Source organism: Fomitopsis serialis (genome assembly GCF_022376445.1).
Source record: "Fomitopsis serialis strain Sig1Antser10 chromosome Unknown B0H18scaffold_6, whole genome shotgun sequence".
NCBI classification, from domain to species: Eukaryota; Fungi; Basidiomycota; class Agaricomycetes; order Polyporales; family Fomitopsidaceae; genus Fomitopsis; species Fomitopsis serialis.
In genome coordinates, this window is record NW_025954966.1 from 141,744 (window position 1) to 153,885 (window position 12,142).

General features: G+C 57.9%; 3 protein-coding genes across 3 annotated transcripts; all 3 read left to right on the top strand.

The window, feature by feature from the left end:
* Nucleotides 1–103: 103 nt before the first annotated feature.
* Nucleotides 104–1,782, top strand: B0H18DRAFT_979747 (uncharacterized protein; the record flags this gene model as incomplete). The annotated part of the gene is given in 6 exon segments (XM_048044415.1): nucleotides 104–219; nucleotides 277–461; nucleotides 481–624; nucleotides 817–1,232; nucleotides 1,256–1,427; nucleotides 1,720–1,782. Coding segments are annotated over 4 exon segments (759 nt in total), but the record flags the coding sequence as incomplete, so codon positions are not given.
* A 2,432-nt stretch (nucleotides 1,783–4,214) lies between these two features.
* Nucleotides 4,215–9,609, top strand: B0H18DRAFT_979765 (pleiotropic drug resistance ABC transporter). Its single transcript, XM_048044416.1, has 13 exons — nucleotides 4,215–4,717; nucleotides 4,772–4,986; nucleotides 5,047–5,473; nucleotides 5,527–6,204; nucleotides 6,259–6,480; nucleotides 6,533–6,728; nucleotides 6,789–6,847; nucleotides 6,877–7,500; nucleotides 7,555–7,899; nucleotides 7,952–8,116; nucleotides 8,172–8,888; nucleotides 8,940–9,293; nucleotides 9,327–9,609. The coding sequence occupies exons 1-13, from the start codon at nucleotides 4,317–4,319 to the stop codon at nucleotides 9,439–9,441; spliced, it is 4,518 nt and encodes a 1,505-aa protein (XP_047898229.1). The 5' UTR covers nucleotides 4,215–4,316; the 3' UTR covers nucleotides 9,442–9,609.
* Nucleotides 9,610–10,151: 542 nt separating this feature from the next.
* Nucleotides 10,152–11,570, top strand: B0H18DRAFT_979772 (uncharacterized protein). The gene is made up of 8 exons (XM_048044417.1): nucleotides 10,152–10,433; nucleotides 10,487–10,500; nucleotides 10,542–10,646; nucleotides 10,703–10,795; nucleotides 10,852–10,959; nucleotides 11,017–11,055; nucleotides 11,111–11,216; nucleotides 11,270–11,570. The coding sequence occupies exons 1-8, from the start codon at nucleotides 10,322–10,324 to the stop codon at nucleotides 11,437–11,439; spliced, it is 747 nt and encodes a 248-aa protein (XP_047898230.1). The 5' UTR covers nucleotides 10,152–10,321; the 3' UTR covers nucleotides 11,440–11,570.
* Nucleotides 11,571–12,142: the final 572 nt, after the last annotated feature.

The window sequence follows — 12,142 nt, forward strand, 5'->3', positions numbered from 1 at the left end:
GAGGAAACGGGCACGAGAGTCAGCGCCGAGACGATATTTGCCGCTGTCTTGTGATCACGTGCCCAACTATACGTACTTGCGACTCGATATGGAAGTTGGAACTTCAAAGCTTCTCTCATATACGCAGGTCGTGATACAGCCTGAAAGGTGATGGACTCCCCTGCGAAGTAGCAACGAAGGATCAACTGCTGTACAACCTCTGTACAAGCACTCCGTGAGGTGCCGTGGAGCTTCCTTCAAACACATCCGGCGCGTTGTTGGCTGACTTGTATCAAGTCACGAAGCCAGAAGTGCACGGCCGGCGTGTCAGCCCCAAGAAGGTCCGGATAGATACATAATATGGCATCGACAGGCTGAACTCTGGTCTCTTACTGCTTTCACTTGCAACTGTCATACACTTGCTACCCGCACCTCTCTGCGCATTCTTTTCTGCGATGAACTTCATGTCGAAAATGCTTTCTGTGCTGATATCGCATCGAGCATCCAGGATCGCCCTCCGATTCGAGTGTAGTCTCCAGCCTGAGCCTTTCCGACATTATCGACATTCCTGACGACGATACAGACCTAAATCCTGGTACTGCCGCCGCTACCCTGCCCACCTGCGAACCAACGCCATGTCTCTCGGTTCATCCTCTCCGGACACCTCTGGAAGGCGCTTTTCGAATGGCCTGCCGCACTCTGCGACATCTGTATCGCCTTCATCGTCGCCTCTGAAGATGCCTCGAATAGAAAAGGACAAGCATGATGGTTTGAACCCGTAATCCGCGGCTGGGCACCACCGGATCCCGACCACTGCACCTCCTCGATGCCCTGAAGCTTCCGAAACTATCTCTTCAGTACCACCGGTGTCTTCCCGTGGCCCTACCGATGGCCTTAACGGACTCCCCGCGTCTGCGATCCTGGACCCAACAATCTAGGGTTCTACGACGGCGTCGCTTGGGCAAGCGCCAGTTGGTCAGGAGCTCCTACCTCTGGAAACCACCAGCACGATCTCATCTCGACCTCCGGCCCCTCTCCGCAAACTCGCAACACCTCGCAGCAGGCCTGACCGGCGTACATCGCTACCATGGCCTTGCTCTCGCAGCCCACACACGAGGCCCCATCCCCGTGCCTGTCTCCGCCCGTTCCCGCTTCTCCACGCAGCCTTACCCTCGAAGCCCGCCGGCCCTCCACCAACCGCAAACCATCAACCCAAAGTCCCCGCTCACCATCCCGCCGCCCCGCGCGGTGGTGTCGCGCCTACGCTCGCGCGGAGCATCACACATATCCGGCTTGCGCGTGAGCGGGCGTGCAGGCGTACGCGACGCGCCCTCATCCGGTGGGGGGCGGTTCCGCAACGGGAACTGGTAGGGGCCTGCGCTACGGAGCGCATGCCCAGCGTGTTGGGAAAGTCGGTGAGGGAGACACCTCGGAGGATGGGTTGGAGGGTATGTGTACTTGTGGTGGCTGCAGGTAGTGCGTGGCGAGCTAGGGCGGGTTTTTCGCACTGATGTGTGGCCATGGGGAGACTCGTACGGAGGTGCTTTGAAGGAAGGAAGATTGTTCGGCTGTGTTGAGGGAATCGAGGTTATCGTGCAATATCTACCGTATCTGCCTGTCTTCAAGTTGAACGTTGAGTCCGACGACTACGCCGTATCCTGCAGCAGCCCGTCTTCAGCTTCCGCATCGAAGTATGTCTTCAGTCTAAGCACAACTCCTACTAATTAGGGCGCGCTGAAGGCGTACATGGTGCACCTCGAGCTCGGCCGGGGTACAGTACCAAGATGGGCAAGGCGATCCGATGCCTGCGCCGAGGATCACTAGCACCGACATCTGTGCAGCGTACGTATCACGCAAGGTGCGCTTCAGGTGCTCCGATACTGTGTACATTCGGAGAGTAATATTGCTGTTGACCGACGAGCCGAGACACACGCGTATGTTTGCATTCGAAGACCGAAATGATCGAAGCGGCGAGCCAAGCAGTGCAAGTCTGTTCGAGTGGGTGAGTGGGATCTAGATTTATGAAATCACATGCCATCGCCTCTCCGTGATGTTCGGGTTCGGTGGATGCGCAGTTCGCGAGCGATAGGCGCCGCGGGCGGGTTTCTCGCTGTTTCTCGCAAGCCCCCCGTCTTGTCCCCGCCCGGGTCAGGCATGGCGTCGGCGTCGACGAGCCGTAGTCTGCACATCGACCTGCCAGCTCTCCCTCCGGCCAAACCAGCAGGACCGACTGCCCACATCGCGCTGTGACGGGGAGTGCTCTCATTTCTACCGTGCGCAGACACGTTCCCGCTCAGGCTGCGGCCCTGCTTAGTACTGATGCGAAACGGGCGCCGTGGTCGGACAGATTCTTCCGTGCGTGGTGATAAAATTAGCTCATACTGGTTTATGCTGACGCCCAGCGCCTAACGACGGTAGAGCAGTAGGTATGCACCCGACGTGCTTGGCCCACTGCTCTCGGTATGTGGGCGCCCGTTCCTCCGAGCTACCGTCTACTACCGTCCATTCTTGTCGCAGCATGGCTTACGTTGGTCTCCAGATAAGTGCTGCGGCATCAACAACAAGAATCACGCGTATCGACTCGGAAGCGCCTCAAGTTCACGGACGTGTATCATGCCGAGACAATGAATGGGCTACGCGTCCCCTGGTGGGAGGCTGCAGCACGCAAGCCAGAGCCATTGCGAGCCATCTGGAGATAGGGACCGGCAACGGAGACGCCGGAGGTGTCATAGCAGCATAGCATCGATGGCCTGCAGCGCGGCGACACAGATACGCATCATGATTCAGAGCGGAACACCGAACAGCGACGAACCACGGTGGAGGCGGAGGCCTACGAAGGGCAGGCGGGGCACGTTCAAGTCCACCGAGACGAGACGACACATGCACCAGGTACGTACGCAATGAGCCACCATCATATACGCTAGCGCAACAGTGACAAATGCCTGGCAGCCTCTATCATACCTGACAACTTAATCTCCGAGCTGACTACGACCTTCAGCGCCTCCACTGCCGCTCTGTCCTTCCCGTCCCTCTCTCGGGCGAACAGCAGAAGGACTTTGCCACTTCACGGCTGCGTACTGGCTCGAAGTGACCACATGCCGGGGAACTGTATCGCGGGCTCATAGAACCGGTCCGTTGTGCCACTGATCGGAGATGCCAACTACGACGGCTGGTGTCTTCGCTTCGACCACGCTTCGTCGATGCGGATACCGCACGTCCAGAGCCCGGATATGGGGCCGCAAAGGACCGCAACTCTGGTGTATCCGTGGCGTACTTATCGCCGGTTGACAGGTTTGCGTTGAATCGCGTCTTCTGGACGGGCCGATGTCGGGCGCGGGATCGTGGCCTTTGGGTTCAGGTCATCAGGGTCTCTGTGGCCATGGCGATGGTCAAACTGGAATCGTTTTGTCAGGATGATCGCGCAGAACGCGCGAGATCGTTCCGCGAGAGGAGGCGAGTGGGGAAGCGCCCGTTGACAGGGGCAGTATTCATTGCTGGTTGCATATCTCGGACATCCGGCCATCTTGTAGCCTGTACAGTCACAATCACTCTCCTCCACAATTGAATGCCATGGAATGGTGGGGTCGAGATGAGGAACGCGGAGGATTATTCATGCATAGATCCACATAAGTAAGTGCCTCATGGTACAGTAATCGCCGTTTCTCCGGGAATCGGGTTTGAGTCAAGAGCGAGTTAGCAACCAAATCTAGGACCACCCGGATAGATAGTCGTAGCTGCTCCTTCGGCGGGATACGGATGTGTTGAGCTCAGAAGATCTGGTCGATGCGGGAACGATGGTCATGGGGCCAGCTGCGGGGGTTGTGTGTAGCTGTAGGTCCCGTCAGCAGATCAAGAGGCGACTGGCTACCGTTAATTATGAGGCTGGCGTAAGCGAGGTCGTCGCGACGCACTGGGTGCGCGGCGCCGAGGCGTTGCATCATGAATCCTGGTGCGTTGGTCAGGACAGGCGCCGGCGTCAGGAGCCAGGACATGCACAGGAAGTCCGGGACACTCCCGGGACACGCGTGTCAGCAGAATTGCGAGAGCGGAGACCTCCCCCCGGTGACTCGTCCCGGATTTGTCGGGGACGGGCGCCGCCTCTGATTGGCTGACGACGGTGGAAGGGAAACAAAGTTGGGGCGATGCGATCTAATCGAATCACAGGCCAGCGCCAACAGCGCTGACGCCAGCCGCGCCTGGCTGATGCCGTCTTCCGCGCGTCCTGTCTCCGCATTTGCGCTATCCGCCAGGCCCATATATAATGTTTCGTCCCGGCCTGGGCGGTGCTTCGCCCCCGCTCTACCGTACTCTACCCCGTAGTCTCTTTCGGGCCCGCCATGGATCCCGCCCAGCTCCACGACGCCAACAGCGGCGACCACCTGCCCGAGGTCCCTCTCGGCACCTCCACCGCAGCCGCCTACGGAAACGCCGCCATCCATAATCTTGTTGCCCACCGCGAAAATTCCCATGAACTCCGGGCCCCTCACGACGCGCAGGAGGAGGAGGGCCGCAGACATGTCTCTGTCGGCCACTTCGACCGCGAAGGTGTAGACGAGCTCAAGCGCACCATGTCGCGTATGTCGACTGCTCAGCGCAGCGAGAAGCGAGGTGCACCGTCAGCCGGCCTCCTGCCGACACATGCGTCTCACCACTCGTCAGATCGGTCCTCGGACCACACCCTCGCGCCAGGAGACGGGCCATTCGACTTTGAGAAGTCGCTCCAGCAGATGGTCAGACGGTGCGTAGCATTATTTCGTCTCTTCCACGCTCGGTCAGGCTGACCTCTGCACAGGAAGGATGAGTCTGACATTAAGCGCCGAGAGCTCGGTGTCGTTTTCGACAATCTCCGAGTTGTCGGCCTGGGCGCATCCGTCAGCTACCAGCCAACCCTCGGTTCCACTTTGAATCCGTTCCAGATATTCGAGACTATCAAGAAAATCCGACACCCCCCTGTGAAGGATATCCTGAGCGGTTTCGAAGGATGCGTGAAGCCAGGGGAGATGCTACGTGAGTCCCCCGTCATTCGTGGCATCCGTTTGGACCGCTGATGCCGCGACATTGAGGCAGTGGTGCTTGGGCGCCCCGGTGCAGGCTGTAGCACGATGCTCAAGACGCTCGCCAACCAGCGGCAAGACTACCACCAGGTTCTTGGCGACGTGTGGTACGACGACTTCACGCCGCAGGAGATCGAGAAGCAATACCGCGGCGACGTCCAGTACTGCCCCGAAGACGATGTCCACTTCGCGACGCTCACCGTCCGCCAGACGCTCGACTTCGCTGCAAAGACGCGCACCCCCCGCGCGCGTGTGCACGAGACGCGTGAACAACACCGTAACACTATGATCGACGTGTTGACAACTATCTTCGGTCTGCGGCATGTCAGGGACACCCTTGTCGGCGACGCGAGTGTTAGGGGTGTCAGTGGTGGCGAGAAGAAACGTGTCTCCATCAGCGAGGTCCTTGCTGCGCGCAGTCTCCTCACATCGTGGGACAAGTACGTGCATTACCGCATACACTCGCTCCAAATCTAACCATTCTTTATTACAGCTCCACCCGTGGACTCGATGCTTCAACCGCGCTCGAATTCGTCCGTGCGCTGCGCCTCGCAACGGATGTTGCCCGTGTCTCTACGATTGTCTCGATTTACCAGGCGGGCGAGCAGCTCTACCAGCTGTTCGACAAGGTCTGCGTCATTTACGAAGGCAAGATGGCGTACTTCGGGCCGGCCTCCAGCGCGCGCCAGTACTTCATCGACATGGGGTACGAGCCCGCGAACCGGCAGACCACGGCAGACTTCCTCGTCGCAGTCACGGACCCGAATGGCCGTATCCCCCGCGCCAACTATTCAGGGCCTCCGCCACCACGCAATGCGGACGAGTTCGCGGCGTATTTCAAGAACAGTGAGCTCGGCCGGCTTAACCGCGATGACATGCGCCGTTATCGTGAGGAGGAGAGCGGGATGTCTGAGAAGAAGCAGATGTACCGTCTCAGCCACCGCGCGGAACACGCGAAGACCACGTCGAAGAAGAGTCCCTTCATCATCTCAATCGCCATGCAGGCGCGGGCCCTCATGCTTCGCCGGGTCCAAATCATCCAGGGTGCGATCGCTACGCAGGTCATCCAGGCCTTGAGTTTCGTCTTCCAGGCTATCATTGTCGGCACGATCTTCTTGCGGCTGGACAATACCACTGGGACGTTCTTCTCCAAAGGCGGTGTCCTCTTCTTGTGAGTTACGTTTATGACATGTCTTTCCTGTATTCTCAAGTTGTTTCTGTATAGCGCCCTCCTGTTTGCGGCTCTCTCGACCATGGCGGAAATCCCGGCGCTCTTCATCCAGCGCCCCATTGTACAGCGGCACTCCCGAGCGGCGATGTATCACCCGTTCGTCGAGGGGCTCGCGCTGACACTCGTTGACATCCCAATCACCGCTTTCACGCTCATTCTCTTCGGTATAATCCTTTATTTCCTTGTCGGCCTCCAGGAGAATGCGGGGAAGTTCTTGTGAGTATCGTGCCTTCGATTTTCTTGTCATTGTCTCATGCGTTTGCTGCAGCATCTTCCTGCTGTACATCTTCAGCATGACGATCACGATGAAGGGCTGGTTCCGCATGCTCGCTGCGATGTTCAAGAGCCCTGCGCCCGCGCAAGCGATTGCTGGTGTCTCGGTCCTTCTCTTGACCCTCTACACCGGCTACACTATCCCGCAGCCGTCCATGATTGGAGCTCTCCGCTGGATTACCTATATTAACGTGAGTCCACTTCAACCACAAAGCATCCTATGTGATTCTGACCATCTTGCATCTCTATAGCCGCTCAAGTATGGTTTCGAGGGGCTGGTGGTGAACGAGTTCCACGGCCTTCAGGCGTCGTGCGCCCAGATCGTTCCTTCAGGCCCAGGTACGAGGACGTTTCGCTCGCGAACCAGGTTTGCACGACAGTCGGCTCCGTCCCGGGTCAGGCGACCGTCGAGGGCATGAGCTACGTCACGTTGTCGTTTGGCTACGCATACAGCCACCTCTGGCGCAACTTCGGTATCATCTGCGCATTCGGCATAGGCTTCATCTCGATCCTCCTGGTCCTCACGGAGTTCAACCTCGGTCTCGCGGGAGATTCGTCCGTCACGCTGTTCAAGCGTGGCTCCAAGGCAACCATCGCACAGCCCAAGGGCACGGCGGACGAAGAGAAGTCGGGTGTGAGCAGTGACGGCGCGTCGACGCGGCGCGATGCGGAGGGCGTGTCGGAGGAGGCTCAGAAGGCTCTCGAGGAGGTGCCCGCGGGCAGGAACACGTTCTCGTTCGAGAACCTGACATACATCGTGCCGGTTCAAGGCGGGAAACGGAAGCTCCTGGACAACGTCTCCGGCTATGTTGCCCCCGGCAAGCTGACTGCGCTCATGGGCGAGTCTGGTGCGGGTAAGACGACGCTCCTGAACGTGCTCTCTGATCGGACAGCGGGCGGTGTCGTCACTGGCGATCGCCTGATGAACGGCCAATCCCTCCCTATTGACTTCCGCTCTCAGACGTAAGTCCCCATGTTGAATCGCCCTGGAACAACAGGCTCACTGCTCATTGACAGTGGCTACGTGCAGCAGATGGACACTCATCTACCGACTGCCACCGTCCGGGAAGCGCTCCTTTTCTCTGCCAAGCTCCGTCAGCCCGCCTCTGTCCCGATTGAGGAGAAAGAGGCCTGGGTCGACAACTGCCTGAAGATGTGCGGCCTCGAGAACTTCGCGGATGCCGTCGTGGGCTCTTTGGGTGTCGAGCAACGCAAGCGCACGACGATTGGTGTCGAACTCGTCGCGAAGCCGTCTCTGATTTTCCTGGACGAGCCTACCTCCGGTCTCGACTCGCAGAGTGCCTGGGCTATCGTCTGTTTCCTCAGGAGCTTGGCGGATGCCGGCCAGTCGATCGTTTGCACGTACGTGGCAATGCAACTGGCATGGAGTTGTTTTTGATGGCTCTTCATTTAGCATTCACCAGCCGTCTGCGGAGTTGTTTGAGGTTTTCGACCGCCTGCTCCTCCTGCGCAAGGGTGGTCAGACGGTGTACTTTGGTGACCTCGGTCAGAAGTCCTCGACGCTGATCAACTACTTTGAGAGCAACGGCGGTAGGGTCTGTAAAGAGGATGAGAACCCGTAAGCACCGTCGTTCGCGTTGCATTTAGACTATCCGCTCACCGCTGTTGGACAGGGCTGAGTACATCTTGGACGTCATTGGCGCGGGTGCTACGGCGACAACGGACATTGAATGGCACGACGCCTGGAAGAAGTCGCAGGAAGCGCAGAATGTTAACAAGGATCTCGAGCACATCAACGCCGAGGGCCGCGAACGTCCGCCTGTCCAGGCCTCGATGACCGGCGCGTTCCCGACAAGATGGGGCTACCAGCTGTGGACCCTGCTCTCCCGTGACCTTCAGTACCGCTGGCGTGACCCATCCTACATGGTGGCGAAGCTTGGTGTCAACATCGCTGCTGGCCTGCTTATCGGCTTTACTTTCTTCAAGGCGAAGGACAGTATCCAGGGCACGCAGAACAAGCTGTTCGCCATCTTCATGTCGACCATCATCTCCGTACCGCTCTCGAACCAGCTCCAGGTGCCGTTCCTAGACTCACGCCAGATCTACGAAATTCGCGAGCGCCACAGCAGCATGTATAGTTGGACTGCATTCCTCACCTCCCAGATCCTCGTCGAGTTGCCGTGGAACATCTTGGGCTCGACGATTTACTTCCTATGCTGGTTCTGGACCGTTGGCTTCCCGAGTGACCGCGGCGGATTCACGTACCTCATGCTCGGCGTCGTCTTCCCGCTCTACTACACCACCATTGGTCAAGCCGTGGCTGCGATGTGCCCGAACGCGGAGATTGCGGCGCTGGTGTTCAGCTTCTTGTTCTCGTTCGTGCTGTCGTTGTGAGTATTTCTGCCGTCCATGTGTTGGTCACGTTCTGATGTGGTCTGCAGCAACGGTGTCTTGCAGCCGTTCCGGGAGCTCGGCTGGTGGCAGTGGATGTACCGCCTCTCGCCGTTCACGTACCTCATCGAGGGCATGCTCGGACAGGCTATCGGACACAGCACCATCACTTGCGCGTCGACGGAGCTCGTCACGATCGAGCCGCCCTCGGGCCAGACGTGCGGGCAGTACATGGGCACCTTCATCAGCTCTGTGGGCGGATACCTCACGAACGGGGACGCGACGAGCAAGTGCCAGTATTGTGCGTATTCGACGACGGACGCGTTCCTCGGCGAGAGCTTCAACATCTTCTACTCGAACCACTGGCGCGACTTCGGCATTTTCTGTGCTTACATTGTTTCAATGTGAGTGTGATAACTTGTGGTGTTGGTGGCGAGCCCGAATGCTGACGGGGCTGCGACAGATTGCTTGATCTTCGTCTTCTCGTGGCTCTTCCGCTTCCGGTCAGGGAGCATGTTCGGATGGGTCAAGAAGCTCGTTCGTAGACAGTAGACAATCTCTTCCTGCCATCGATCATCAAATAATATCCAATGGACTATCATTTTATGTCGCAGTTCCTCGCATTTCGTATCTAAACCACCTAGAGTTAACGTACCACACATTTCATGTAGAGTTATGACACAAAGGTCTAATGAAGATCAGCTTGTTCGTTTGGAACAAGCTTTTGATACCGATGTCACTGCGTGTTCGCACCTATTACTCTGTGTCCTCCGTTGAGCCATTTCCGTGGCTCCCGAGCGGACCACATCTACTTATCGATGTGCTGTTCATGTGCTTGTCACGTCTTACGGTTCAGCAACGCCGCAATTTCAAGTTAGCCTGTTCAAACCGCGGCGGCAGGCTTCGCGTAGCTATTCCGAGCTGCAGCCTAAGCCATGCATCTACATTGTTTTTACCCACGTTCATGCATTTGGACCGGGTACTCAGGAGTGATCTGTCGAAGTGATGTTAGACGGGACAAACAAGGACAACAGTTTACATTCGGCGTCTGGTAGCGGCGTGAACGAGCTCCCGGATATGGAAAGTGAACCGCCTGTGGACATCCGCCCCGCTCATCTCGTTTTATCCAAGACTTCTTTGTCTTGAAAGCTTGATCACCGACAACGTCTCAATGCACGCCGCTATTGCGCTTCTGTTCTGACATGGCCCTGGCTGGCGCGCCCGCGCCTGAATACAAGTACTGTTCTGACTTCCCAGCCATACACCGTCGCAGACACTGACGTCACGCGTCGGCGTGTGGCTGAGCGCGTTATGGCTTACTGCAGTGAGGCGAATGCGACAAATGAATGTCAAGCAGGCCCACATATATACTGACCGCCTGTCACTGACGGAACCCGAACTCACCCTCCCAGCATAACGTCTCGCGGCCGCGATGCAGTCCGTGCTCAACGCCCTCTCCCCTTCCTCCCACAAGCAGACGCAGAACTCAGACTCAAACAACATGCCGCCCGTCCCAAAGCGTGGCCTTGCCTTTGACTTCTCTGGTACGTCGCCTCAGCGGGGCGCGCGATGGAGCGGTGGCTCACGGGCGGGGTAGGCAGGAGCATCATAGTAACGGGAGGCAATCGCGGGATCGGCGCGCCATCACGGAGGCGTGTGCAGGTGCCGGGGCACGCGTCGCGACCACCTACAGAGCATCGAAGGACGCGGCGGACGTGGCGAAGCAGATCTCTAAGGAGAATGGAGTTGAGGTCAAGGTGAGTGGATGGCCGTCATCACGGAGGCACGGGGCGCTGAAGCGGGGCGCATACAGGCGTACCAATGCGACGTCTCCGACGCGGTGCTGGTGCAGAAGACGTCCAAGCGGATCAACGAGGAGATGGGTCCCGTCACCGGGCTCGTTGCGGTATTTTTCTACCCCGTCACGCATACATGCGGCCATGAACGTGTTGGCGATGCTAGAATGCCGGGGTCTCGGTCGTGAAGCCTGCGCTCGAGATGACGCGGGAAGACTTTGACAAGGTGTACACGGTGAACGTTCTCGGCGTTTTCAACGCCGCACGGCTCTGGGTCGACAGCTAAACCCGCGGGAGGTCGACGGACATCGTGTCGAGCATGAGCTCGCAGATTATCAACCAAGTAGCGCAGGGGAAGCCGTTGCCACAGGTGAGCTCATCCTGATGCGCTCAGTCGGCGTGCTTACGGCTACGCTGTACCGCAGGTATTCTACAACTCTTCCAAAGCAGCTGTGTCCCGTCTCGTGAAGGGCCTCGCGGCTGAGTGGGCTCAATACAACATCCGCGTGAACGCCGTCTGTCCAGGATACGGTAAGTTTTCTCGCTCTGCTGCTTTTGGCATCGACTGACGGTCGGTTTTGTAGTCAACACCGACCAGACGTCCGGCATGGAGAAATCTGTCAGGGACCATCAGGCAGGCGGGGTGCCGCTTGGCCGGTTCGCGCAGCCGCATGAGATGGCACCGCAGACGCTGCTGCTGCTTTCTGAGCATGCAAGCTACATGACCGGACAGGAGTACTCTGTTGACGGGTGAGTCATGCGCTTCGTGCGAGCAGCCGTGTGGGTAGCAAGACGAGTGTGCAGTGGTCAACTCGTGTTCTGAGATAACGATAACCTTGAGATGGATTTTAGTAGAATGCAATATTGGTGATTTTGATGTTGCTGAGATGTGCGTATACTGTACGTGCACGTCAGTACGATATTTGGCAGTGGAAAAGGATGCAAAGTTCAATTGCGAGGGTCGGATACCCCGCGTTGTCTGGTCATGTGATGTTGTGAACCACACCGCGGGGTTAGGTGCGATTCGGACGCTTCGTCGAGGAGGTCGCATGAAGGGAGGACGAGCATCCTCGATGTGGACATCGCTTCAAGGCTGGACAAACGTCGGCGAGCTCAAGACGCAATTCGGCATATTCCGCGCTACGAAGGGAGACGACTCCGCGCCACCGCCGGCGCACGGTCGAGGAACACAAAACCATATGTTGTGACAGGAACAGAGCGTGCTTCCGCGACGGGACCAGCTCTCCTCGCTGTGATCACAGAATAAGTAAGTGGTGATAAAGAAGCGTCATGGACCCGAAGTGGAGGGATCTGAGCGTGATGGCGTCGGGATCATAGGACACTGGACTAAGTATGTTGCGTCCATTCGATCGTTCCGATGAGTCGCTCTCACGTCGTTGACCTTGTTGGAGAAGAAGTTGAAAAAAGCATCCACTTCGTTCCACATCTTCCACGAG

Excerpts from the sequence above, each read along its gene's own strand:
- B0H18DRAFT_979765 (XM_048044416.1), top strand. The coding sequence starts at position 4,317 with ATGGATCCCGCCCAGCTCCACGACGCCAACAGCGGCGACCACCTGCCC. Across the intron at positions 6,848-6,876 it reads TTCCACGGCCTTCAGGCGTC|GTACGAGGACGTTTCGCTCG; the intron begins GTGCGCCCAGAT and ends CTTCAGGCCCAG. Across the intron at positions 9,294-9,326 it reads TGTGCTTACATTGTTTCAAT|CCCGAATGCTGACGGGGCTG; the intron begins GTGAGTGTGATA and ends GTTGGTGGCGAG.
- B0H18DRAFT_979772 (XM_048044417.1), top strand. The coding sequence starts at position 10,322 with ATGCAGTCCGTGCTCAACGCCCTCTCCCCTTCCTCCCACAAGCAGACG. Across the intron at positions 10,647-10,702 it reads AGAATGGAGTTGAGGTCAAG|GCGTACCAATGCGACGTCTC; the intron begins GTGAGTGGATGG and ends GGGCGCATACAG. Across the intron at positions 11,056-11,110 it reads AGGGGAAGCCGTTGCCACAG|GTATTCTACAACTCTTCCAA; the intron begins GTGAGCTCATCC and ends GCTGTACCGCAG.